The 25,543-nt window shown below is 41.4% G+C and overlaps 1 protein-coding gene across 2 annotated transcripts; it reads right to left on the reverse strand.

Moving 5' to 3' along the window:
- Window positions 1-710: 710 nt before the first annotated feature.
- On the reverse strand, window positions 711-24,138 carry FAM168B (family with sequence similarity 168 member B). 2 transcript variants are annotated; one of them, XM_058843687.1, is made up of 7 exons: window positions 23,982-24,138; window positions 17,603-17,683; window positions 13,654-13,737; window positions 9,396-9,538; window positions 8,286-8,463; window positions 6,959-7,088; window positions 711-5,667 (listed from the first exon to the last, which is right to left on the reverse strand). In XM_058843687.1, exons 2-6 carry the CDS (start codon window positions 17,670-17,672, stop codon window positions 6,976-6,978), a joined length of 588 nt encoding a protein of 195 aa, XP_058699670.1. In that variant the 5' UTR covers window positions 17,673-17,683; window positions 23,982-24,138; the 3' UTR covers window positions 711-5,667; window positions 6,959-6,975. The 2 variants fall into 2 exon arrangements, with proteins under 2 accessions (XP_058699670.1, XP_058699671.1); XM_058843688.1 differs by lacking the exon at window positions 23,982-24,138 and adding an exon at window positions 23,541-23,669.
- Between the last annotated feature and the right edge of the window lie 1,405 nt (window positions 24,139-25,543).

Here is a 25,543-nt window from a genome sequence, read left to right on the forward strand (position 1 = left end):
TGTAGCAATAATCCTGGCAATGAAACACTATTCCTGCAGATTGATGCAGTCACGTTGCACCTTCCTCTTCCACATGTGTTGCTTTTATCCAGAGGTTACCAGGTAAGTTATTATTTTTGGAGACCTACAATAAATGAAAATAGCCAGTTAGTTCAAGCAGCTTAGTTGTTCCCCCAGAGCTTTACAACCACCCACACACCAAAGAAATAGGATAATTACCCACACTTCACACCTACTCCACTCTTTTCCTTCTGGGGAACACTCAAGACACTGATTTATAACAGCTTTCTGCTCAGGGCTGTCACCTCTCCAATCAAACAGCACGGCTTTGGTATGAAGCAAATGCTCAAGTATTGTCAAATTTTACATCTGTTCCATTTCCTTTGTTTTAAGCTATAAAATAAAACCTCTCAAACCCCAGGAAATGTCTCAAAAGGGAACAAGGCAGGGTTTAACATCTTTTCCATACTCTCACACAGGACAACTAGGGGCACCCAATTCCCCACTGGGGAGCCTTTGCCACTGTGTTCTGTCAGGCATCAAGAAACCTTACTGAGAAAAGTCACTCATCCCGTATTTCAACGTTTTGCTTTGCTTCCATCAATCACCAGATTCCATCAGCTTGAAGAGTTTAAATGTACCATACTGTTCTCCAGCACAGAATGTTTTCTGGAAGGATGTCACCAAGGACAGTAGGAAAGCAACCACAATAAGCAACACAAGTCAATCTTTATTGAAAACTGAAGTATTAATACATAACAATTCTTGTTACAATAAACGTGCTTTTAAGAATTTAAACTTGAGCTCATCTACTCATTGAATTGCATAAAAAATAAAAAAGTATGAATTTTCACAATTGAACTGGCTCAGAATGGAATCTCCACTCTTTGTGTTGATGCGATAGTTCAATGCAGGAGTGAGTGATGCCTTAAAACTTATTCTGGAAGACAACATTGACCTAAACTTAAAAAAAAGTACCAATACAACTGTTCCTAAGACAGTTTTAAAAAAAGTCATAAAAAGGAAACCTGTGTCTATTTCATAACAAACATGGAGAACTATTACTGGGGCCTCTTGTACTTCCTTTGCATGCACTCACTTTTTTAGATCTTAAGACAGGAGGGCAGCCAATAATAGCATTACAATTAAAAAAACCCACTAACAAATCCCTTCTACTTAAAACAAGTCTGTACAGCAGCCAGCTAAAAAAGCTTTCCCAGTTTGCCTGCTAAGTGCCCAAAAGTCACAACCAGTTTAGAAAAGTCATGTTCATTTTCTTGATGTTGAAATTTCAGGGCCCATAAATTAGTCTAGATTTAAAAATCACAAATGGACCCTTACTAGGTGTGAAATTCAGATGTTTCAGTGTTACATGCAACCTGCACAAGAAAAGGTTTCTTGTCCCCACTGTTCCTCTTGCCTCTCTGGTGCCTACAGGACACCTGGCCTGCTCTCAACACCCTGGGCAGAGGCTCCACACTGCCCAGAGCCCTGCCAGCAGATGGGAACCAGCTCAACTTTGGGCCAGCCCTGCACAAACTGCCCAACCCTGCTGCAGGAGCTGCTGCCCTGTGGCACTTCACCTCCTCACGTGAGGGGCTCTGCAGGAAGCCCAGAGCTGACACAACACAGGATTAGAAACTGACACTTCTTAATGAGAACAAGGTGAGTGAGCTGAAATTCCCATGTATTTTACAGCCTTCCCAAAGCCTGGCTCACAGGGCTGAGGAACCTGTCCGGACTGACACGAGCTGGGGCAGGCTGGGGCTGTTTCCTAAGGAGCACTGCACAAACACAGCCTGGGCAGCCACAGAGCAGGCACAGCCACAGCTCTGCCCTGCACCTTGAGCACCAGCTGAAGCATCATCACTATTGCTCACGTTCCTAAGATGGGAGGTGTCACACACACACACGGGAATTACCACTCCTGGTATGAGTTTGACCCTAGAGTTAGGTGGTGGTGTCAGACTGATGTGCTTACCTATTTGAGCAAAACCCAAATGAACAGTGTGGAACACTGCTGAAGCACTGGGGAGTGATTCCAAGTCGATGCTCTTTAGCCAAGGAGCAGGGAAGTCAGAACACTCCATGGAGAGCAGCCAGTGCTACGTACCCAGGTGTACAGCTCTGCACCATCAGCTCTCCTGACAACACCAGGACACGGTGGTACTGATGGCTGGTGGTTTGCTTCTGTTGCTTGGTTAGCTTTTTCAGTGGATGGAGCAATACAAGGAAGAACTTCAACTAAAATAAAGGATTTTTTCACCTACCGCTGCATCTAAGCATTAAACTTGCATAGTACACTCAGAACGAAGCTTTCTTGAGCAGCATTCCTGCGTGTCCCCTGGAAACTCCAAACAGGAGAGGGTTACAACAAGCATAAGCAACATCTACTATAGGTTGTTTCTTTTCCTTCCTAGTGTTTAGTTCACCACCACCACACTGACTAGGGCTGTGTTTTTGGTGCCAATTATTAGCCATTTTTCTTTCGCTGCTGCTACATTTAAAAGACATTTTCATCAGCTGTTACTGACATAGGGAATACCTCGGTTTTTAAAAAATACTTTATCTAGACGCAACACCTGATATTTGAATTTAAAAAAAAAAAAATTCTTGGACTTCTCTTTGTTATTGCTGCAACAGTTATTTTCAGTTCCAGGTTTATAGTAGTACGTTTTTGTTTTTTGTTTTTTAATCATATAAAGCTGCCATAAAAGTTTTTTTTTAAAGAGAAGCTTGATCTGAAATGTCTCTACTGCACTAGCTCTTTCCATTTGCTGAGGAGCTTTAGTGCAAACACATACTGTGTTTTCATTTATAAAGGAATTCTAAATAGGGAATGTTATATAAAAAGCAGGAGAGAATGTTTCATAAGACCCTCACTGTGTAAACGCCTATTTAATGATGTACAGTTTCCCCCACTGCAGTTTTATATCCATGCTTTCTACTATTTGCAACAAAATACCATTAAGATAGTTATATATACACATATTCCCCCCGTCCCCCTGCACTGTGCTTTTGGTTACTTTTCAGAACAACTCCTGGAGACGAGCTCCAGCCTCCCAGTAGGATCAGAATCGCTCAGGACTGGAAGGTGCAGTACCTTTGAAAAAGGTACAGGTTCTCCCTCCTGGATGAATCCCATAATGCAACTTAGAAAAAAAAGTGCTCAAGTAAGTGAGACTGCCTAAGTGTTATGGAATACTACACAGAGACCAATTCCAAGATGACATTTAGAAATCCTGAAGTTAGAGCAAATATATAGGAAGCTATATTCATTCCTTAACTATTTCTCTATTGCAGCATTCATGGAAGTTCTCTCCTATGACTTTAGTTTGTGGTGATGAGACAGGAGACAGCAAAAACTTCCAGCTTGGCCCTCACAGCTCCCCCCAGCACAGCGCTGCTCCAGCCCTCAGCTCCTGGTTAGAACCACAAGAGCCCTGTGTTGGTGCTCACTGTGCTCTGCCACACCTGACTGATCACAGCTGCAAATCTAACACACAAATGGCAATTGTTCCACACACTGAACAAAGCAGTACAGATTCAACTAAGCTTGTCTTGGATGATTTTCTGCTCCATATAAAAACATATGGAAATCCCTAAGCTGCATTAAGTGCTCATGAGTAAGGTTGAAAGTACTTATTCCAACAACATAGTTATGTTCAAGGCATTAGAAATAAGGGGGCCATCCACTGACAGTGATTCATGCAAAATAAACCTAAACTTTATTTAAAAAAAAAAAAAGGGTACAAAATACAGAGAGTGCTTACTGTAAAAAATAAAGTTACTGAAGGCTCTAACCACCAATGGGGTATGAAGGTACACAAGCCTCTCACCAGGGTAGAATACTGGGATGGCAGCACTAAATCAGCACTGATGCTACCCCAAATCAGCTGCCAAACCTGTACAGGAGCAGAACACCCCAAAACAAAGCATAACTAAGATACACAACTTCAAAAAATTTAATTCTGAATGGAAGTTAACCTACGAGAACAAGACAGCCTGATATACCTCTGTGTAAATGCTTAAAAGGGAACAACATTTTATATCCATTTACTGCATAATTTATTGCAGGCAGAATGTATAAAAAAAATTGCATCTTTCTGGAATTGCAAATCAAACAGGTTTAAGAAGAACCTCGGTTTTAATGTGCAATATTCAAATTTAAAAATTTAAAATCTCCCCCATAACAATTTTGGTATACAAATGGGTTCCAAGGCTAGCCCTTTATCCCCACAGCATTTGCTTTGAGGTACTTTAAAAATTGAAATTGCAAGAAAGAATATCACAAATGACTCATTGCAATGAAATGCTAATCTGCAGTCGAGTCGTATTTTACGTGCTTCCAAGTGCAATTTAGGAAGTAAAAAAAAAGAAAATACTAAGAAAACACATCAAAAGGCTGTAACCAACAAATGGCTCCTACTTCAATTACAAGTATTTTCATGAAAAAAACCAAAACAAAACTGCTATTTAAACCCTCTATATTCTGGCAGCCCTACTACAGAGTATCCATAGTCTATACTGCAAGTAGATAATAAGGAAATTGTGTTAAAATGATTTGTTCCCCTTTAACATACTCATCAGGCACACAAGCTTTCCTCAGAATAACATGCAGCTGAACTCTGTTGCAGAAAGCCCTTGCACTTTTTTAGTTTCTGGAAAGCAAGCTGGATCAACTGCACATACGTTTTCAACTGACTACAGCATTCTTTAGGAAAAACAGCACGAATTTGCTCAACTGAGAACTAAAAAAAAAAGGAAGTGTTTTTCTATCAGTCTGTGTGGCAGTCTCACTTTGACACATCTTGCATTATCTGAAAGATAGTACAGGATAGAAATCTCCCCAGGACATGCTATTCATTCTGCAGGTGATACCACCTCCTACTATTCCTAAGAGCCAGTTTTGCCTCAAGGAAATTTGCCTTATTTACTGGCACACACAGCATTACCTTTGTCATTTCATTCTGATCCTTAAGAACATCTGTATAACACTGATTCCATACAATGAAAATGAAAAGGTATGAAGTAAACTAATGGTGTGCGGGATGTCTACAGCTTGTCTGACTCGTTTTCCAGTCGCTCCAATTTATTAGCTGAATTTGAAAAGAACACCTCACTTAAACAAAAATATGCCCCTTTGAAACTGGCAACTCCATCAACCTGAAACAGGCTGAAGCACTCATCTGATGTACGTTATGGTATTCTAGAAAGTCACTTTCATGATTCTACCTTGTCAGACCCTGCATACATTACAACAGTGCATTAGTGATACAAGTTGTAAAATACTTTTCGGTTCCTTTGGATTTGCATATGATGGTTTTTGCATCAGTCACTGCAGGTAGATTGAGCAAGCTTTGTTTTTGTGTTTTAACATGCATTCAACTAGATATGGATCAGAATAAATTTATACTCCCTTTTTATCATTATAATTAGCTAAAAAATTGCAAGACAGTCCACAAAACAGGATTTGCTTTAAGACTAACTGCTGGAGTTCCAAGATGTAAGATATGCAGCACTGGAAAATCTTCAGTGATCAGGAATTAGTAGTGTTTAGCCAAGTGTTGAAAGCATTCAGAAGGAAAGTCCTGGTTGGAGGCATGAGGGCTTCAGCACCAACTTTTAAACCTCAATTTCTTGATTGCATATCTCCCATCTTTAAACCTACATTAAGAGGGGGAAAAGAGTGGGAAATACTCTCAGTTAGGTGAAATATTGAGTGTGGCAGATCACACTAACATTCCATGCACCACATACACCAACAAATGCTAAGTGTTAAATAGTATTACGCTGGCACTTATCCTGCCACATTCTAGGGCAGGAACACACTACATGGATCTGTTCTTGTCATGGTCCAGTCCAGCTTTCTGTCAGCACCACTGTTGTTTTTAATGTAGAAGATGCAATATTAAGAAGATATTTTGTGCTGAATTTAATTACCAGCAGTTGTGAGTTTATTCCCAGCATAATTTTCACTTCTTATATTCATGTAATGTGAGACTCCTGGCTGAAATACTTCATGAGAAGCATTTCAGATCTGCAGACAGCTGTGTAGCATCACAGCAAAATGAGAAATGGCTGCTACATTACTAACTCAAAGGGAATGGTCACCTGCAATCTCAGAACTCTGTACTTCTAACTGCTGAAACAGAAATCCAGAGAAAATTAAAGCAAAGTTAACTTTTGTCATAAACTGAATGGACTAAAAGTGAAAATTTCAAGTTCAGTTGGTCTGACAAGTCATTACTTCAAATGAAGCTGTTTTCAACTTATGCTAAAAATAACCAAACAAACCAGAAATGAAGTGGGTATCACAAAAACATTAGTCCTTTGTGTCAGTTTGACACAAATTACACCCCCAAAATCCATCCCACTTTATAGCGGATTTCAAAATTAAACTTCTTTTCTTGAAACCCACAATCTAAATTTTGGTTCACATTAAAAATGCTTTTTTCATGCTGACTGCATGAAGTATGAACTGATACTTACCTGAAGCAATATAAATGTATGGAATTATCTCATGGTTATGTTTCAGCAGCTTGTGAGGAATATTCACCATCTGAGCAAGGCAAAACACCTTGCCTACGTATTTAACCAATCACAGATAATTTGACTACAAAGTTAAATTCATTCATTCAGTAATCACAGTACTGCTGAATTCAACAATTACCAATGATTGCAAAATACTGAATACATTTAATTCCAGATGTATTTTAATAAGGCCAACTCAAGGCTCATTCTTTCATATTTGACAATCTCACATCATGAAGGTGATTCAGGGCTTGTGAAGACACAGACCATTGAAGAAACCCCAGTAGGATTTGAATATTCCTGCTCAATTAGAACACTGCAGAAACAATCCCACCCCACCCATTGCTTACAATCTGCAAAATGTCCCCAAAAGAACCTGAAATGCTTTTGTTGTTAGAGATGAACTGTTTCCAATGCAACTTACACTGACTGCCAGGATGATCACCACTGTGGGGGCACATAACTATAGGTTGGTGTTCCTGGAGCCCGATACGTGGGCATAGTAACTGGATGAGGGGCTACTGGAGTTGGGGAATGAGTTGTCAACAAAGTACCTGGAATGAAGAGAACAGTTTTTCAGTAAGTAAAAATTCTAGTAGAGAGGAGAAGAAGAAGGGAAAAAAAAAAAAAAAAAGGGGAAGGGAGAGAAAAACCAAAATAATTTTAAAGACAATTACAACTTGCTCATCCACAAAATTACCAGTATAGTTCTGCACTCCAGTCCCAATCTTCAAACCTTTATGCCAGTGGGGATTTTAGCCCAGTGGATTTTTAGGCCAATGCATACAAAGATATTCATTACTCAAAAATAGCACTAGCAGAAACCCTGCAACATAAGCAACTCTCCCCACAGCAGGCTTAACATGCCATTAAGAATATTTGATGGTGGAGATAACTTGATTGATAAATCAGAATAAATTAGTTCATGTTTGCATTATTACAGATAGGCTTTTTCCCCACAAATGAAGCTCTAATGTCAGCTCAGTTTGTGACACCTAACTCCTCTAATTTTGAGGTTTCTCAAACTAAATTATAACTTCGACAAGATAGAAATCAGAATCTTGAAACAAACTTTTGGCTCTTGTTTTTTTGATTTCTAAATTAGCATCCCTTGAGTGAACATGGACTTTTGTTTGTGAGTTAACACCCAGTGAGTAACAAAGCATGACACCTCCTCAGTGATTTATTGGTTAAACACCATTTTCTCCAAAACACTACCACCAAAAGACTGTGGCAACAGGAAGGAGACATCTCCAACCACCTCCCATGACAGAGGACTTGCAGGTAGTACAAACACATGAACTGTTGAATCTCAAGACAAGGAAGGTCTGTGATACAAGGGGTGAGCCCAGAACACTGCATTTTCCTCAGCTCTAAGAGGCTGCTGCTTTCAAATGGCATAGTGAAATGCATTGGGAAGAGGAATTAACACTCTTGACACTGGTATGAGGAGAAACAAAGGGTGCAAGAGTGATACTCTATACAGATATGAAGAAAAACTGCTGTCCCATAATACTAACCCCAAAAAGATGTGGTACCTCCATCCTAGGAGGTGTTCAAAGCACTGCTGAACAAGAACAAGCCCTGACTTAGCTCACTCAGAAGACACACTACCTGCACAAGTCCTTCTGAACTGAATTTCTGATTCTGTCACATGCACCTGCAGCATCACATTTTGTAACGCAGCTGTTCTCCCCTGGGCTCAAAGCAGAGCTCCAGTGAGAAGCAGCCCTGGCTGTGAGTGCACCCACCTGCTGACATTGCCATAGTTGTCCCAGCCACCATGCCCATGGTGACCCCGTTCCCTCGGGGCGGCGGGATCGGAGCAGGGTACATGGTTGCTGGCATTCCATTGGGCTGCACGACTGTGGTGTGGTGGATTACGTGGGGTGGTGCTGCATACAAAGGCTGTGTGTAGTAAGTGCCTTGCTGTAGGAGAAAAAACAGTATGTTAAGTAATTACAGTGTATCTGTTGGGGAAGATAAGAGATAGCTTCTTTTATAAATGTATCATAAAATAAAAGTATTACTCTAAATGCAATGAATTTACAAAGCACAAGCTGAAACATTTATTGTTACTATTACAATTGTGTTTCACTCACAATTTAACATTTTATCCCTTTACCCAGTTAGGATAACACGTGAAGTAGGGACCTTTGTAGACGCTGACTGTACCTTCCACAATCAGGGCTCATTTGTCATTCACTCCCTTCCTTTTGATCCTTTTCAAACACTAATCCATGACAGAACTTCTCATTCTTTCACGAATTTTTATTCAGTTGCTTTTAGTAAAAGAAGCCAATGCTTTTGGCAAATCCAAGTACACTAAGCAGACTGAATAAAACTTACTACATGCTTATTAATTCTCTCCAGCTACTGCTTATGTGCCAGGTGAGTTCCCACTACACAAAAAAGGCCAACTTTTCCCTAAAATACCATATTTATTGAAGTGTCTTAATTCTACCCTTTGTAATAGTTTTCAACAGCTTCCCTAGCATGAGACTTGGCAAATCCCTGAAATAGCAACAGAAAGTTCGTAACAAATATTACGAAATTTTTTGACCAAACAAAAATCAGGATATTGGTAGTTACAGGATCCAACAAGTTTTGATAACTGCTGAATTCAGTGTCTCTTCAAAGAGTGAACACATTACCACTAAGTGTTGAGTAACTGTCATGCAAGAGAGGATGTAAAATTGCACACACACTAAATCACTGTATTAAGAATTCTTACTGCAGGCAGCTAAAAATTCTCTCCATGCACAAAGAAGCGAACGTGATGAAAAGTTAAAGAGTTCACAGAGATATTACAGGGAGCACACAGATGCCCACAGAGGAATTCTGTGGCTCTGCCCACGTACCTGTGCATATGGGTTCTGCTGGGGGTAGGCACTTCGGACTGGGTACACAGCAGTCTGGTAGGGGTTTGGTGACGATGAGTACGGCGGCACTGCCCCACTGCTGGGTGAACAGGACACTTTGTATGGGGTGCCTGGCGTGTAACCTGAAACAAAGGCAAATCTGCATTGAAACACTCAGCAGCATGCTGATTCCCCAAATCAGGCACCTAGAATTTCCATATTTCCCAGCCCCATAAGCTTCATGTGAGTACTTGGTGAGTTTGTCCCAATATCCAAGCACAAGTTCTGTCATTTACCTAATACTGGCAACAGTCTGGAAATAGTATTTGACTGTGTCAACTAAGCATGAAAATGTAATTGTGTACCTGCACAATTTATTTCCCAAGCCTATGGATATGGGGCAAAAAGTGCATTTTCATAATAACACATTAAATACCAGGATTTGGAATATTAGGCAGCACCCCTACACAGGAGGACTCAGCACATGTGTCAGTCAATTCTCCACAAACCCCCAAATCATACTGGCAAAACACAGTGGCAGTCAACTAACCTGCTGTAGGACATGATACAGCACAAGAGTAAGAATTTCAAAAGCCAGAATCATCTAAAGACCTCATGATGGATTTCAGAGAAAAGAGACAAAATCTGCAACCTCTCCTTCAACTTACCTTTATTTCTATTTGTTTTTTGGCATTTTCTGAACTGGCTAAAATAAACATGAAACGCTGTACCTTTAAAACACAAACACTACAAAGTTCAGTGCAATGCAAATTCCACTTGGGAGGCACTTTAAGATCCTTAGTTTTTTGGGTTTTTTTGAGTAGATATGTAGACACATCCTTAAACATCACTTAAGAATTGTTTTTATACTACAGTAAGACTTCAGATGCCATCAGAAAGTGGTTGGCATTCCTATTACAAGGCCCCCCAAATCAGCCTGCCCTTGTAAATGTTTGGAACTGTTGAATTTTTACAGAGATAAATGGCAACTTCTGGTTCAGACCCTGCCCAAAGACAGCTTTTTCATAATTTCTCCAGCCCTCATCACACAAGGTCTCAGGTGAGAACAAGGGCTTGAAGGGGCATGGAGGAGATTGTGAGATATGTATATGTATATATACACACATAAACATATTTATAATGTTTCTGCATGCTACACTCCCAAGATTATTCTATGGGCAGAGTGGGAATAAGAACAACTCAGCAGCAGCATCCATCAGTAACATTCAGGGCAGCAAACAACAGGCATGACCTAGTCTGGAGAAAGCATCAAGGCTTTCTTTTCAGCACAGCCTGTGCTGCTGTGAAAAGATCTTGGATCTCATGCAGGTCTACCACACAACATCCACAGGTACGATTTGTAGTTAGCTAGAATTGAATAAATTAGTACCAGGGCAGTGCAAGAAAGAACAGATACTTGGTAATTACAGAAAAAAAAAATGAGACTATCAGAGTAAAGATAGGTTGATTTTAAAAACTGTGTGGAATGGGCTGACTTCAATACAGAGAAAGAACAGATCTGAAGTTGTATAGCAGAGAGAACACTGGCATTTGTGCTGTCAAAAATCAGTCTGTGCAAACAGCATGATGACACATGACCTTCATTCTTCTTGAAAAAGTCTGGGCTTCTTTGCAATTTTGTGACACCCTTCAAACTAAAAGTCATTTAGCTAACAAAGAAATGGGTTCACTTTTTCTTTTTAACAGAATTTTTACCTTTAAAAAAGCTGCACCACAGCACTTACTCTGAACTCTTGTTTTTAGAGATCCTAAGTATTTCACAGGTCCAGCATGCTGAGGAAGTAACTTCTAATAGTATGGGGAGCTATTTGTGGTGAAAACCCCAGCTACAAAATGCTGAACATGAAGAATCACTACAACCATGTCCTCAGTGAAGCCCACTTTCATTCTAAAAACCCACTGAAGCCTGTGCAGCTGCATTCTTTCATTCTTGCAAAGTGGTAAATCTGCACAAGAGGTATTCTGCCATCCAATTTTTTTTCCCCTCCCTAATATGGAGCAAAGATCTTAACAGTAAATGACAGGATAAGTCAAAACCACAGTAATTTAATACAGTTACCTATAAAAAAGTACCATTTTGTAACAGCAGTAGCACAGCACAGTCAAATACTGCTGTGTAATATGAATTTACAAAAGCTTTGATTCTACAAACAAGCTGTTACATCAGAAAGGTTAAAAAAGATATAAAAAGATCCCAGCTGTTAGGACAAAGTACTCCAAGTTGTTATCTTCCTGAATTAGAGGTCTGTACATTTTGAACTTTTGTTCACAGCCTGAAGAGCAGCTAAAAATTTGAGCTATTCTTAGTTCTGAAATAAAAGCTTACTTCCCATTCAACAGCAATAAAGACTAACAGCACTTTTAAACAGTAATTTTAAAACAAGTTTTAAACAGTACTTTTAACAGTAATTTTAAAAAAATAATGACATTCAATGACAGTATATGACTTTTATGCATTATGCATCTTTATTGCTTTCTCTTAGAAGTGAAAAGTTTCTTTCTTTGACTTTGATTTATAGCTTGAGATATATTCCAAAATTAATCAATGCAAACTAATATTACAACATGATTAAATCTAACAGGTCAAGAATCTTTGCCAGAATTCCCATGATTTGTTAAAATGATTCCACTCAGCTTGAGCCTCAGCTTCCTGCAGCAGGATTAGCAAACTGCATTCTGTACTGACTGGAGCTACCTTCCATTTACCTGATCCTAGGATCAAAGCCTGCAGCTCCTCCTCAGCACAGCTGCAGGATATATCCAGGGTAGCACAGAAGGCAGTGAAACTGAAGGGTCTGACAGCAATAAAGCCAATAATAAAAGCCCACATGGGGTTCTGCCTCTCGAGCTAAGAGTTCTACCCTGATGGGAACTGCTCTCCCCTGAACATGGCTCTTGGGGTAAATTCTGCAGCAATCCCATGCAGATGCAAGCTGGCATCCCCAGATATGATACTGGCACACTGGCAAAACCCAGCCATGGGACTGAAGGATGTTTTAATTTCTGGAACTTCTAACATTAATCTGTTTCCTTACTTTAAATTCAAGGCCAAAGACAAGATAAAGTGTGAGTCTGCACTCACTCTGCCTCTAAGCAGCACACTGAACAGTGACAGAGGTTGTACCACCTGGAATCCCACACAGCTCCAAGGAAAGCTACACATTTTTAACAGGTTCTGCAGGCAAACATTTTAGATGAGTCTTTTGCCTCAGTAATTGCTGCCACACCTGAACAGTCTCCTGGTAGTTAATGAAGTCCATCCCTTACAAGCATTTCACTTCAGTACCAAGCAAGCTTCCACAGCATAAGCTTCCCAATTTCAAGCAGTATCCTTTCCTATTGCCATAAATTACACCAAGGCATTTAGGGAATATCTTGGTTAAGTGCCACATGTATCTCTGGAAAACTGGCAAAATAGATACATGGAAGGGAAAGAGTTCTGAGGATGCCCAGCTCTACATTAACAAAGCAATGTAAGGAACTCTTCCCTATACAAAATAACCATAGGGAGAATACTTTTGTATCAGGTGCTTTTGTATCATACTTTTGTACTTTGTTTCAAGGATTAGAACATTAAAATTGTGTTCTACTAGTGAAAGCAGAACTACACAAAAAGAACTTTGGTGAGTGCCTTGTTTTTCATGACTGTTTTTCCACCTCCCTTTTCCTAGGCTCATCCCATTCCCTTCCTTAAATGACACACATGTAAGTGCAGTAACCAAAGTCCTTGCCCTGCATTCACAATGGTCAATCAGTTTTATCCAGCAACTAGGCTTTCCAGACCATCAGCTTGTGCAAGACAATCTTAAGGGCAGAGAGAAGCTACCAAGCTGACCTTGGAAAGATATGATTTAAGAAAGGGATGAAGAAGAATAATTTTGAGGATAACAGAAAGAAGAAAAAACAGGAATCCGGAAATGACCAGAAGGATGCAAAGCAAGCAGAACCATGAAGGAAGCAGTGAAGGGAAATGCAATGCAAACCTCAAGGATCATCTGGAAATATAGAAAAAACAGCTAAAACCTCAGCTGTTCCCTTCTTGGAAGGTGCATGCAGCATGACTTAAGATTATAATATTTTTAATTTATCAGATGATTCCTTATGAGTCATGTTCAAGGTAATGTAAAACTTATCCCACAGTACAAGTGCTATTGTGAGCCCTAGAGCTTTTCCTCATTCTTGCTTCTAACCACTTGCAAACGTCAGGTCCCTGCTCTGACATCCCAATTCCACATACCTGTTTGAAAGGTGGGATTTGCTCCAGGATACATGTTGGGGGAATAGGCAGGAGCAGCCGCTGCATAGCCCATTGGGAAGCCAGCTAGAAGAAAGAACACGCCACAGTTATTTTCTAGACTGACTTTAGAAGTTTTAATTGCACATGCTTTAACTGAGGCAAGCAAGCAGCCTTCAATCACACCTCCTCAAATAAAACACTGCAATCCTCTTCTCCCAAGACCCCTGAAGGTGAATGCTAAGTGAAGAGAACACCTATGGTTTCACAAATCCATTCTCTCTTCCACCCCTCTTCCAGCCATCTCCATTGGCCAAGTAACTCTTAAATTAGCTGGAAAACAAAGCTTTGTGTAACTGTTCTGCACTCCTTCCCCCAGTGTGATGTACCAATGATGCCTTAGGATTTAGCTTTTATATTTTTCATGTATCTGTAATCCTGCAGTTCTTTAGTGTGTAACTCCAAACTCCACACACAGTGGGAGCTGCTGCTTTCCCATTTGGCTCAGACACAGCAATTCCTCTCCAGGCCTGGCAGTCAAGGACACCTCACTGCCTCAGGCCTGAGAGATGGAAACAAAAGTGAGTTGGGGCAGCAAACTTGGGGTAAATTAGTTCATTACCTGAGGCTGGAATTGGAAGATGAACCCCAAATGTGCAAATGGACCAAACTGATAAAAGTGTGAAAACCTGTGACCCATTGTCCAATTCTGGATGTAGCCCCTGGAGGGGCTTTATGTGCCTGAAATGTACCTGAAGGCCCTTCAATAAATAGAACTGCTTTTAACTTCCTTGATTTTGTCTGGCCTCTGTTTTTAGGTAGCCCCAAAAAGGCATCACATACAATGCTTATCTGAATGGAGTTTTTCACAGAAATAAACCCCTAGAAGTTAGAGCGACTCTGACTCTCCAGATCAGAGATATCACAGGTAGAAAGTACAAAGCAGTCCAAACTGCTTGCTGAATCTGACACATATTTGCTACTACACTCAGTACCAAACAAGCTCGCCAGTTTCAGACACACACTGTGACAGAGGTACTGGCAAAATGGCAGTGAAACACTTCTGCACCAGAGAACACTGTGATATACTCCAGTGTAAGGCACAACACAGCATTAGCAAGAGCTTGTTACCTGAAAGACACAAAGCTTGCTCAGATAAAGTGACATTTCTGAATTAATCACAGCTATTAGTTTTCCCAAGAACCTATTTACATTATTCAAATCTGTAAAACCAAGTAATGTCTGTATTGAGAAAGATGGCGTTACTACCACATTCTGCTCACTACATCTAAAGACTTCAGCTCCTTCAGATAAAAGGCAATTAATATTTGCATACCCACTGTCAGACTTAAAGCTTACATTTAAACTGCTGCTCAGATTTGAAGGGTTTTTATTTCACTCTGAATCCCAGAGTCCTCAGCAATTACTCCCAACAGTAAGAATTACTTAGCTCAGGGCCATATATGCTAACCCAGTTTTGTAAAGCACTCTGTAAACATATCAAGTGACATACACTTGGCTCTACTATTAGGTGGTCAGCATGGAGAAGACTAAGAAAAGACTTAGGCTTAAAAACCAAAGTTAAAAATAACATATCCAAGTGGTAACAACTTTTCAGAGTGTAAATAGCTCTTCAGTTTTCAAACTCACAAGCTGCTGGTGAAAAGCTTTAGTACAGCTTTGTTCAAACACACTACACATCTGCAACAGAGTGTGGGGGAAACATTTTCAGTCCTTTCTTTCTTTCTTCACAGCTTTAGCTGCAGTGTGGAGCACTCTGAGCTACTCAAGAAACAGGTCATTTGTGGAAAATGTAACTACAACAAGCAGCAGGTTTTAGCTTCTGCAAGGAACTTCCATCCATATGAGAACATTTGAATATTGATTTCTTGCTGCTGTAAAACTATCCAACAGCCTAAAATAGGTGTAGTATAATATAAACAGTTATTAAATATGCAACAGCTTTAGAAACACGTTGCCTTTCAGTAATGCATTCCACCTACTGCTGTGTTCCTCACTTTCTATTACCATGCAACCCATGTAAATGCAATGATTTTGAGTGGAGAATCTGCAGCTTTTAAATTAGGAGAAGCAAAGAAGGGGGACTTAGTCATGAAACATTTTTTTAAAAAATCCTAAAATGCAAGTCTGCTTTTCATTTTAGAGAATGTGCTTTGTGTTTATCCCACAGTCTTAAAAGCCTGGACCAGGCAACTCAGCAAACTACCTAATGGTGTAACACATTATTGACTGAGCTGAATTTAAGAGTCACAGTTGTGTGAACTGACCAACTGACTGCTGGAAGGGAGAATTCTAAGTAATCACATTGTAGCATGACATTTAAGGCACTTCTGTAACAATTCTATTTCAATTCCATATATTTTAGTTATGCAGACTGGCACATATAAAGCACTAACAATTTAATTTATAATCTAGTATTTATAATGGAAGATCAGAGACTGTAATGTTGTTTAAACTGCTATTTATGAATCTACAACAGTATTTTTTCCTAAATAAATTAAGGTACTACTTAGTTTAGTAGATGCTTGTAAGTACAAATCAAAACCTGGCTAATATAAATCTGAGTTTATAAAATGAACAGGGCTAAAGATATGAAGTTATATTCAAATAATCCATAACAATCTTTATCTAAAGCAAAAGAAAGGCTGGAAAAAGCAATCTATTTTAAGTACAGAAATAACTGCCCCATACATTATACATTATATTAATTACTAAGCCTCTGCTGTTTGATTATAATAAGATCACTACAGCCTTTGTAACTCAGACAGTTACAAAGAATAAAAGCATCCTGCAGGTTACATAGTATCAGCTTTACAATTTATTACTGCACCATTCCAGTCACTCAACAGACTTAAAAACATTTCAACACATTTTGTGTTTCCCTTATAAATACCATGGAAATCATGGAAGGTACATTGGTTGAGGAACATGAAAAGCAAAAAATAAAATTAAAATGCTTTTGAGACAATCAAGCCAACAAAGAGAATTCATTGATGCCTCACTATTTAGAAAGAGTAACAGAGAAAAGTAGAACAGGAAAATAGAAATTCTAGTGCATTACCCAAGGTGAAAAACAGATTTAAGAATGGTAAATACCAGTAGGAAAATACAGTACAGCTACCAAGAATATAAACAATTTCAGCACAGAATAATTTCTGCCTCCCAACACAGACATCAACTAAATCACAAAACAGCCTCCCTGTAAAAGCTAAAGAAGTTTAACTTCTTATGAAATACAAAGCTGAGCAGAAAAGACCCTGGAGCCTCTCCCAGGATGGAAACTCCCTTCTGTCAGAGATAAGAGAAAAAAAAGACAGCAACAAGACATGCTGCTTGAAATGTCTCCCAGAGGCACACAGGCTTCTCTTCAGTCTTCCTGAAAAGTTCTGTCCAAATCTAATTTTGTCTCATCCAACTTTTAGACTATAGAGACATCAGAAATGAAGCCTCCTTGCACATACATTAGGAGATGAGGGGGGAAAAAAAACCTCATAAGAAACTTTAAGTCAATGAGAAGCAGATAAAACAAGAAATTAAATGTATTTCTGTTTCAAAAACATTTTTGGCCATTTTCTTCGTCCCACCTTTGATGCCAGGCTTTGGGCAGTCAGAGAACAGACAGTATGAACAAGAATTGGAGGATAGAAAGGTTAACAGTGCCAGTCAACTGGCAGCAGAAATAGACTGCCTCCTCTTCTTGCAGGGCGTAATTATTAGAACTCCTAAAATAAGCTGCATTGCAAGAGATACTGAAGTTAGAAATGTAACAGAAAAAATAACATCACCCTTGAAATGCCACTTTTTAAATTTAAAAGCAACCTCATCCCAATCCCAAAAGAGAATTACATGAAGGCATTCATAAGTGATTATTTCTTTATGACCCTAAGCAAAGAGCAGCGTAACAAACTCATCAGAAAACAGAGTTGCTTACCTGGATAACCAATTCCTTTGGCATTTGCATAGGGAACCCCAGAAGATCCAGGGCTATACACAGGATTCATGATTTCAGTAACTGAATCAGGAAATAAAGAAAGAGAAAATCAGTATTTACTTAAGTATAGGGAAAGCTTGAAATCTCAATAACTATGGTGGAACTGGAAACTGAGGAAACATATGGGAAGAAAATGTAACAAACGCAGCAATTCCACTACTTCTCAATATTAAAGCTGTAGCTACAGGCAGGAAAGAATCACTGTAGGAAGAAGTTTCAAAGCATCCCAACCCTCAATCAGCTCGAGAATGTCTCAGGAATGAAACATTCCTGTTGCAGAGCATGCTCTCAAAATATTTCCAGAGCTCCCCCGTGGTGCACAGATCCAAACCCACTGCAGGGGTTTGTCCTTGTTGGACTTCTCTCCTCGTGCCACTGTCAATCACTCAGCATCTCTGCCATTTATCAATCACTCAGCCTCTCTCTGCCATCTATCAACCTTGCTTTCTTCCCATTTTTCTTGAAGCCTCTAGTCAAGGGATGCAAATACTTGGTCTATTCTTACTGGCACTTCAAGCCCAGCATTCCAGTCCTTTACCAGCACTAAATTATCAAACACCCAACTACTACAGAAGAAAGTGGCAAAAGACTCTGTGTATTCAGACAGCCAGTCCATATCTCTTTCTTTCTTCACTTCCTGCCAACTTCTTCAGAGCTATGACAAGCTGACAGTCATGTCCAGTCATTGCTGAATGATGTATTCACACAAAAACCAGATTCCTACAGCCAGCATCACCCACAGGAATAAAACCAAACCCTGTTTTAAAAAGAGTCTTGTATGCAAACACCGAGGAAAATAAAATTGCATTGAAGATGTTTCTCAAGTGCCTCATACAGGAATATTGTTCACAACTACTGTTACAGTATTTTAGGAAAAAATCTTCATATTTAAAGCTCAGTATCTTCAATCATCTGACTTTCTGCATAGATAGATAGATAGATAGATAGATAGATAGATAGATAGATAGATAGATTTACCACTTCACAGGGGAGGTTTATGTTGGATATTTGAAAAAGATTCTTCCTCCAGAGGGAGGCTCCCCAGGGCAGTGCTCAAAGCACTGATACAGCTCAAGGAATGTTTGGACAATGCTCTCAGGACATGGTGGAATTCTTGGGGTGCTGTGCAGGGTCAGGAGCAGGACTGATTACCTCGTGTGTCCCTTCCAGCTCAGGACACTGATTCTTCTTGCAAGCACCCAAGACAGAAAGGCAACCCTACAAAACCAGACTTTCTTATTAACTGCTAATAGCTCACACTTGAGAACCTCCTCTTCTACAGCTCAAGATGCTGCCTTACTTAAACCAACTGGGTGTTAAGCAGTTAAACAGAGTTTAACGAAATTTTGTAAATAAAGTTGATGAAACAAGGAAGTTTAATGACACATGCACTACCATAGTTACAGAATATGTTAGGCAGGAATCCAAGTGGAGTTTATCAGCATAGCTGCACTGATAAACCTATGGTAAGTGAGTCTATACAGCATAAATAGTTTGCTTTTTAAAGGAACACCGAAACCAGCTCTGTGCCAAGAGAATTAGCAGCACCTAGTACACGACAGATATAAAATAGCCATTTGTGTAAAATTAATAATCAGTAAATGTCAGAAAGTTTATAATCAGGTTTCACAAAACACTCCAAGTCAATATACAAGAATTACAAGATTCACCAGTTTCTTGGGCTTCCTCTCCTCACTTTCCAATAAATACTAACTTACATAGAATTGCCTTTTTCATTCAGATTCCTATGTGATTACACATCAAGAAAACAGAATCCACTGAGTTACAAACCAAACAAGCTGCCATTTACATCACTTAGTATGAATAAAGTTCCCCAGAGCAGCATGTTTTAATCACTTGACCCACATCAAGCGCCATTTGAAACAAATCTCATTGAAAATGTTCTACAGCAAGCTGTACTTAGAGTATAAAGTGCTATATTCCACTGAAGCCCTGTGGAGTTCTAGCAGCATTAACTCTGTGCCATAATCAACAGGTGTATTTTGCTGGAGCTGTGTTTTCTTTTAACAAGGCTGCTCTTTTTCTCCCATACTTTCTTCAATGTATCCTTCTCTCTAAAGTACAACTCTAACTTACCTGAAAACTTTCAGTCTGTTCCCTTTACACCTCCCTGCACTTTCTTCTCATGTGCATTTCTGATACTCATTCAGTGTTGCTTTTGCCTCACTTTGTCTCTAAATTTACAAAATGCTTAGGGGCTCAAGCTTCACTTTGGTTTCAGCATTCCCAAGTTATGGGGTTATAGCCTTAAGGAGATGGATAAAGCTTTCCACTCAAATAACACAATGCTCTCCCACACCCTCATATCCTACAAATGTGCTGCTCCTCCTTGCAGTCCCTATGGCAATTCGGAGAAAAGACTCTGGAACTGTCTCACCATTCTGAATGGCAGTGAACAAATAGAGAACTGTGAGGTGGAAAATCAGCAAGGGCCTTATGTGAATATTTAGGCAAAAATCCCAACTATTAGAAATATTAGTAGACAATGACTGCAGAACAACACATGGACATACACTATAGGAAATGACTTAAAGAGAAGCCACACAAAAATGAAGAGGGAGAGAAAAGGGATAAAAAATGTCAGACAACACAGACTTGATCTCAAAGGAAGTACAGACAGAGAGGAACTTCACATTAGTAAGGGGAAAAAAACCCTCTGACACTGGTAGCCTCAAGCTGTTCATTTGGATCCATGCCTCCAATTTCACAAGTGTACACACATACAAATTAATTCAGCTTTGGTGGGACAGGGATGTACTTTTATCACTCCTGTGTTCACCACTGACAGACAAGGCAGAGCCACCAGCCTACACAAAGTGCTCGCGGTCTGTAACGCACACAAAACGCCAGACCACTTCTAATTAAAAATAATTATTTTCAGGACTTCTCTGGAGGACCCAACATGTGTAAGTATAATTATGTAGTATTACCCAGTGGTTGCAATCATCCCACTCTTACCATAATTTTACTTGGAAGGGCCTCTGTAATACTGAGATGTGGAACCTTGCAGTCCACTTTCCTGGAATGCTTCAAGTCCACATCAAAGACTAGGGAGGAATGGTATAAAAGGAACCCAAAGAATCCCTGTCTTTCAACTGCTTTGTTGGCATTCCCTCCAAAGCATTCTCATGTTAATGGATATGCAAATAAGTGTCTACAGTGCATCATCTGTATATAAATTGCACAGAGCTAACTGTATATGAATTACTCTTTCAGCTGAAATGAAGGCAATCATACTTATTAAAGATGTTCTGATTAAAGACTGCACAAGGATGCTGGGAAGTGCAAACCTTCACCTTTCACTCTTGCCAAAGCCAGGCAATCAAACTCAGTTTTCATCAGGGCTGTTAGATCTCATCCTGATACAGATACCAGGACAACCATCCTCCTCTTAAATCCATGTTTTTGGAAGCTGAGCACAAAGGCCAGCCACTGCTAATGCTGAAGCTCTAGCACTCCCAATTGGATCTGCTCTGCACACAACTTTTTCTGCTACACTCAGAACAAGCATGTTTCTAGGAAACTGCTTTTAAAAATCATTTCACAGAGATGAATTTAAAAACCCACAGATCAATGCAAACACTGTGAGACAAACTGCATATTCCTTTGCAACACATGTATCTTAATCCTGATTTTCAAAGTTGTGAAGGAACACCACCAGAATAAGATCTACCAAATGTGACTCAGTGCTCTTCTTGTAACAATTCCATTGCAAGAGTTGGGGAAGAATCTCCAAATACCTTTGCTAAGGCACACTACTGTGGTCCAGTAACGTTTTCCTTCTTGGCTCTTAAGCAGACTCACACACACTAAGTCATCTTAACATTGATCCATTTTAGAGCACTATCAGAATGCCATTTGCCATGAAATTGTACAGATGACCCAGTTTCCACTTACTGAGTTACTTACAATCTTAATAATGCTCTACAATTTACCCCTTTGACTTCCAGTCAAAGCATAATACAAGTAAAATACATAAGTGCCAGGTAGTAAAAGAAGTAATTTCCACTACCAAGTAACAAAGAAAACAGTTCATGATGCTTCAGCTCTTCAAATAACTGACAAAGTCTCAGTCACACTATATTCTGTTAAAACTTCAGCCACCAAACAGCCCATTTGATGCAAATCCAAGACCAAATAACAGGCACTTTTCTCACAATTAGTTTAAAAAAAAGGGGGCTCATAATATAAAGACCAAGGCAAAGCATCCCATGCTGTACTGGTGCTGGCATGTAGTACTTAAATTTCTTCCATTTGTCTAAAGACCTCAGAGAAGGTCACTGGATTTTCCCAGGAAGGAGGAAAAGCCTGTTGAGGCGAGGGCAGGGGTTTATGGTAGCCCAGGAGTGCAGGCAGCTGGAATCAGTGCTCACACAGAACAGCCACGCAGCTGGCAAGCAATCCCTGCACTGGGACTCCTCACTAGGCTAGAGCAGATAAGCTGGCTGCCAGGATTCTGGGCTCTGCTGGAGGATTTTTTGGATGAAGGACTGCTAGTTTTGCATCTATCAGCCTGAGAGAACTGAGACACGTCCCCAAATGGCCAAGACCAATTCCAGTGCAAGGAAGCAAGCAGGACTGGACAGTGACAGGACAGACTGGGGCTGCAGAACCACAGCCTGGAAAAGGACAATTAACAACTCTGCTCAAAGTTCACACATCAAGTAAAATACAAAGCTGGAGCTCTCATTCCCATGCAAGTATTTCTGTCCTGCATGAGCTACATGACATTGTCATAGAGAAAGAATAAAACACCTCCAAGCACTCTATGTTTTGTTTGCATGCCTTGTTTTTTCCTGAGGCTAAAAAAAAGAATGGAACAGTTCAGGTTTTTAATCTTTTCCAGTGAATACAACTCTCCCCTGTAAGCCTGGTCTACGAAGGGTTAGGGGTTTTTTTTTTTCCTATATAAAATACACATACATTAACACCAACACCAGTTGTACTCAGTGTCAGTAAGGACAGAGACAACAGGATTATATGTGAAAGACTCAGTTTCATATGTCATTCACAAAAAGAAAACCAACACAAAAAACATAATAGTAAGCTCCTGCTTGTGATCCAACTTTATTTGTACCCCAGAATATCACCAAAACCATATTTTCTTCAAAAAATCCCTTCCAATTTATGGAAATATTAAACAAACTGCACAATATTTTGCAAAGTCTGCAATTTCTGTTGTTGCTATGGCACAAGGGGATAGAAGTTGCCAGCTCAAATCCCCACATCTCCTGTATAACTTTGAATTTGTGGGTATTCTCATCTCAAACAACCAAGTCCTCAAATCACCAGGTCCTCACTGGAAGAATCATAGAAGTCTATCTATTGCCAAATTCAGGGGAATTTAATCAACTACGAGAAACAGAGAAAAAAACCAAATTGTAGGAATATAATTCCACTACATGAAGGAATTGTATTTAGAACATTTTAGTTAAGCCCCAGAGCTCTGCTTCTTCCTAAAATCCTATAAAGCATTTTTTCATTAAATCAGTTTTCAATTTATTCCCTATTGCCTTCTGAGATAACACGAAACTGTCGCAAACCACAAAGAACAGAGAATTTCCAAAAGCCTCCTAAGTCCTTTTTCAGCCTCAGAGTTAGAGTGTGTAATTACCACCCCAAACGCGCAGAGAAAGGGTGCGTTCTACGAGCCTGGAAGTTTTATGGCACTGACAATTATACATCTTGCAGCAAAATCCCATCAGAGCAGACAGAGAGTCTGCTCACAGGAGGGAACACGCACACTGCGATTCAACATTCAAGAACAAATCAAGTCCAGCTCTTCTGCCGCTGAGAGCCGGGTGTCTGCCCTCCTCCAATCCTTGACTTTTCACCTTTCTCAGAGCACCGACCACACCGTTCGGCTGGTGTTTATCCGGCTCCAAACGATGTAGAAAAGCACGGCAAGGCCCGTTTGTACCTTTTTCATTTGTGCCCCAGCAGAGGCCAGGGAGGAGCGGGCTGGGCTCGCTGCCCGCAGCTCACAAAGGTACGGGGCAGCCCGCAGCCAGGCCGCGGGCACCGCAGCCGGCCGGAGCCCTCAGGACGACACGCTGGATTTGCACCGAGCTGGCAGCCGGACGATGCTGCGCTGCTGCGGCCCAAGCGCGTCCCGCTGTGCGCGGGGGCCGAGGCGCGGGAGGCCGCGGGCCCTGCGCAGGTACCTGTTCCGGCCGGAGCCCCGCGGCGCCGCAAGTTCCCCTCGGCCGGCCGGGCCCCGCGGCCCGCACCTGTCCCGGGATGGCGGCGGGCCCGGCGTCCCTCCCCGCGTCCCCCGGCGGGCCCGGCCCGCACTCACCGTGAGCGGCGGCGCTGCGTGCGGGCGGCGCGGCGGGCGCTGGCTGCGGCCGTGCGTGCGGGTGCCCGCGGCTGCGTGGGTGTGTGCGTGCGCGGCCCCGCGGGCACGGCACGGCTCGGCACGGCTCGGCACGGGAGGGGGCGGCCGCTCCGCGCCGGCCGCACCGCACAACTGCGCACCGACCGCCCTGACGTCACTTCCGCCCGCACGGGGCGGGGCGGCGGTCACGTGCGCGGAAAGCCCGGGGCACGTGACCCGGCGGCCATGGCGGGCGGGGTCAGCCCGGCCCGGCCCCTCAGCGGCGGCAGCGGCTCCGCGTGTGGGGCTGCGACTGCTGCTGAGGGGAATCTCCGCAGGCATTGTGCTCGCTCTGAGAAACAAAAATACTGCTGGCTCTGCGGGGTGGTTTAACTGCACCTTTCAGTGTCCTAGGGAGGCTCAATGGACTCTGGCCCGCTGCATAATTCCCTTAAACCGCCTGCCAGCACAGCTCGATGTCACTTTCCTCAGCTTTTTATAATACAAAGCAATTGCCATGTGGCACAACAGCTCACGGTGCAGAAAATTGGGCTGTCTGATACAATTCTGGAAGTCCCATCTAGTTTTCATGTCTATTTTTTAAAAGAAAAATCCTGCTCCCGTGAAAACCGCTCCAAGTCCTATGGAAAACATGGCTCGGGAAGTGTGAAGAAGATTTTGACCCGCTCCTTTCAGGGGTGTGCAGTGCCCCTCCTGCAAGGATCAGAATGTGGAATTGACATTGCTGCTCCTCAAAAACGCACACCTGGAGCTGCACACACCTGTGGGACAGCCCCAAGCCAAGCCAACACTCACAGTGCCCAACAACTGTGAAGGAAACAGAACTTGCTAACATCTGGAGGCAGCCTGAGCAGAGAGGATTTGTCCTGAAAAGTCAATGCACCACTGGTTCTGTGGTGCTCCTGACAAGAGCCACGACTGACACCACCAAAGAGGGTTCTGCTGGCAGGACAGCAAATATATTCTTGTTGGTCCTGGGCTGCACAGGATTACACAAACCAGAGAGAGTCACACTGGCATGAAACACAGCTGGTGACAGGTAAGAGCTGAGTGGCCCTGTGCCCTGTCCTTGGTGAGACCTGGTGATGTCCTGCTGCAGGATCCTGGGCTGCTGTAGCAAACAGCCAGCCCAGGGAGACAAATGTGGATAAATCAACATCTGAAGTCCCAAGGGGGGACAGTGAAAGATACCAGTCCCTGGCACAACCAGTGGAGCTCTGGCCAGCACACAGCCCACACAGATGAGCCTGGCATCCAGAGGGATATGACATCCCTGAGGTTACAAGGGGTCTCAGAAATCAGGTGAGCTCAGGTTTCAGTGATGTTTCCCTCACTTAGGGGTGTGCAATACCATTAACACCCCCATGAGTTATCCCACTTTGCATTACTGTTGAAACCACAGGGGTGCTGCTCTTTATGCCAGACAGAATTCTGCAAACTATTGTTAAGTTCAACTGTAAATTCTAACTTTTCTCCTGGTGTAATTCCATCCATCATGACAGAAAGTATTCCAGCCCAAACAA

The sequence above is a fragment of the Poecile atricapillus genome, chromosome 8, assembly GCF_030490865.1.
Source record: "Poecile atricapillus isolate bPoeAtr1 chromosome 8, bPoeAtr1.hap1, whole genome shotgun sequence".
Lineage (NCBI taxonomy): Eukaryota > Metazoa > Chordata > Aves > Passeriformes > Paridae > Poecile > Poecile atricapillus.

What these genes read in the sequence shown, in the direction of transcription:
- FAM168B (XM_058843687.1), bottom strand. Translation starts at nt 17,672, where the DNA reads ATGAATCCTGTGTATAGCCCTGGATCTTCTGGGGTTCCCTATGCAAAT. An exon ending in CAAAGGAATTGGTTATCCAG is followed by an intron (nt 13,738 to 17,602) that starts GTAAGCAACTCT and finishes TCTTTCTTCTAG; the next exon opens with CTGGCTTCCCAATGGGCTAT. An exon ending in AACTATGGCAATGTCAGCAG is followed by an intron (nt 7,089 to 8,285) that starts GTGGGTGCACTC and finishes TCTTCATTCCAG; the next exon opens with GTACTTTGTTGACAACTCAT.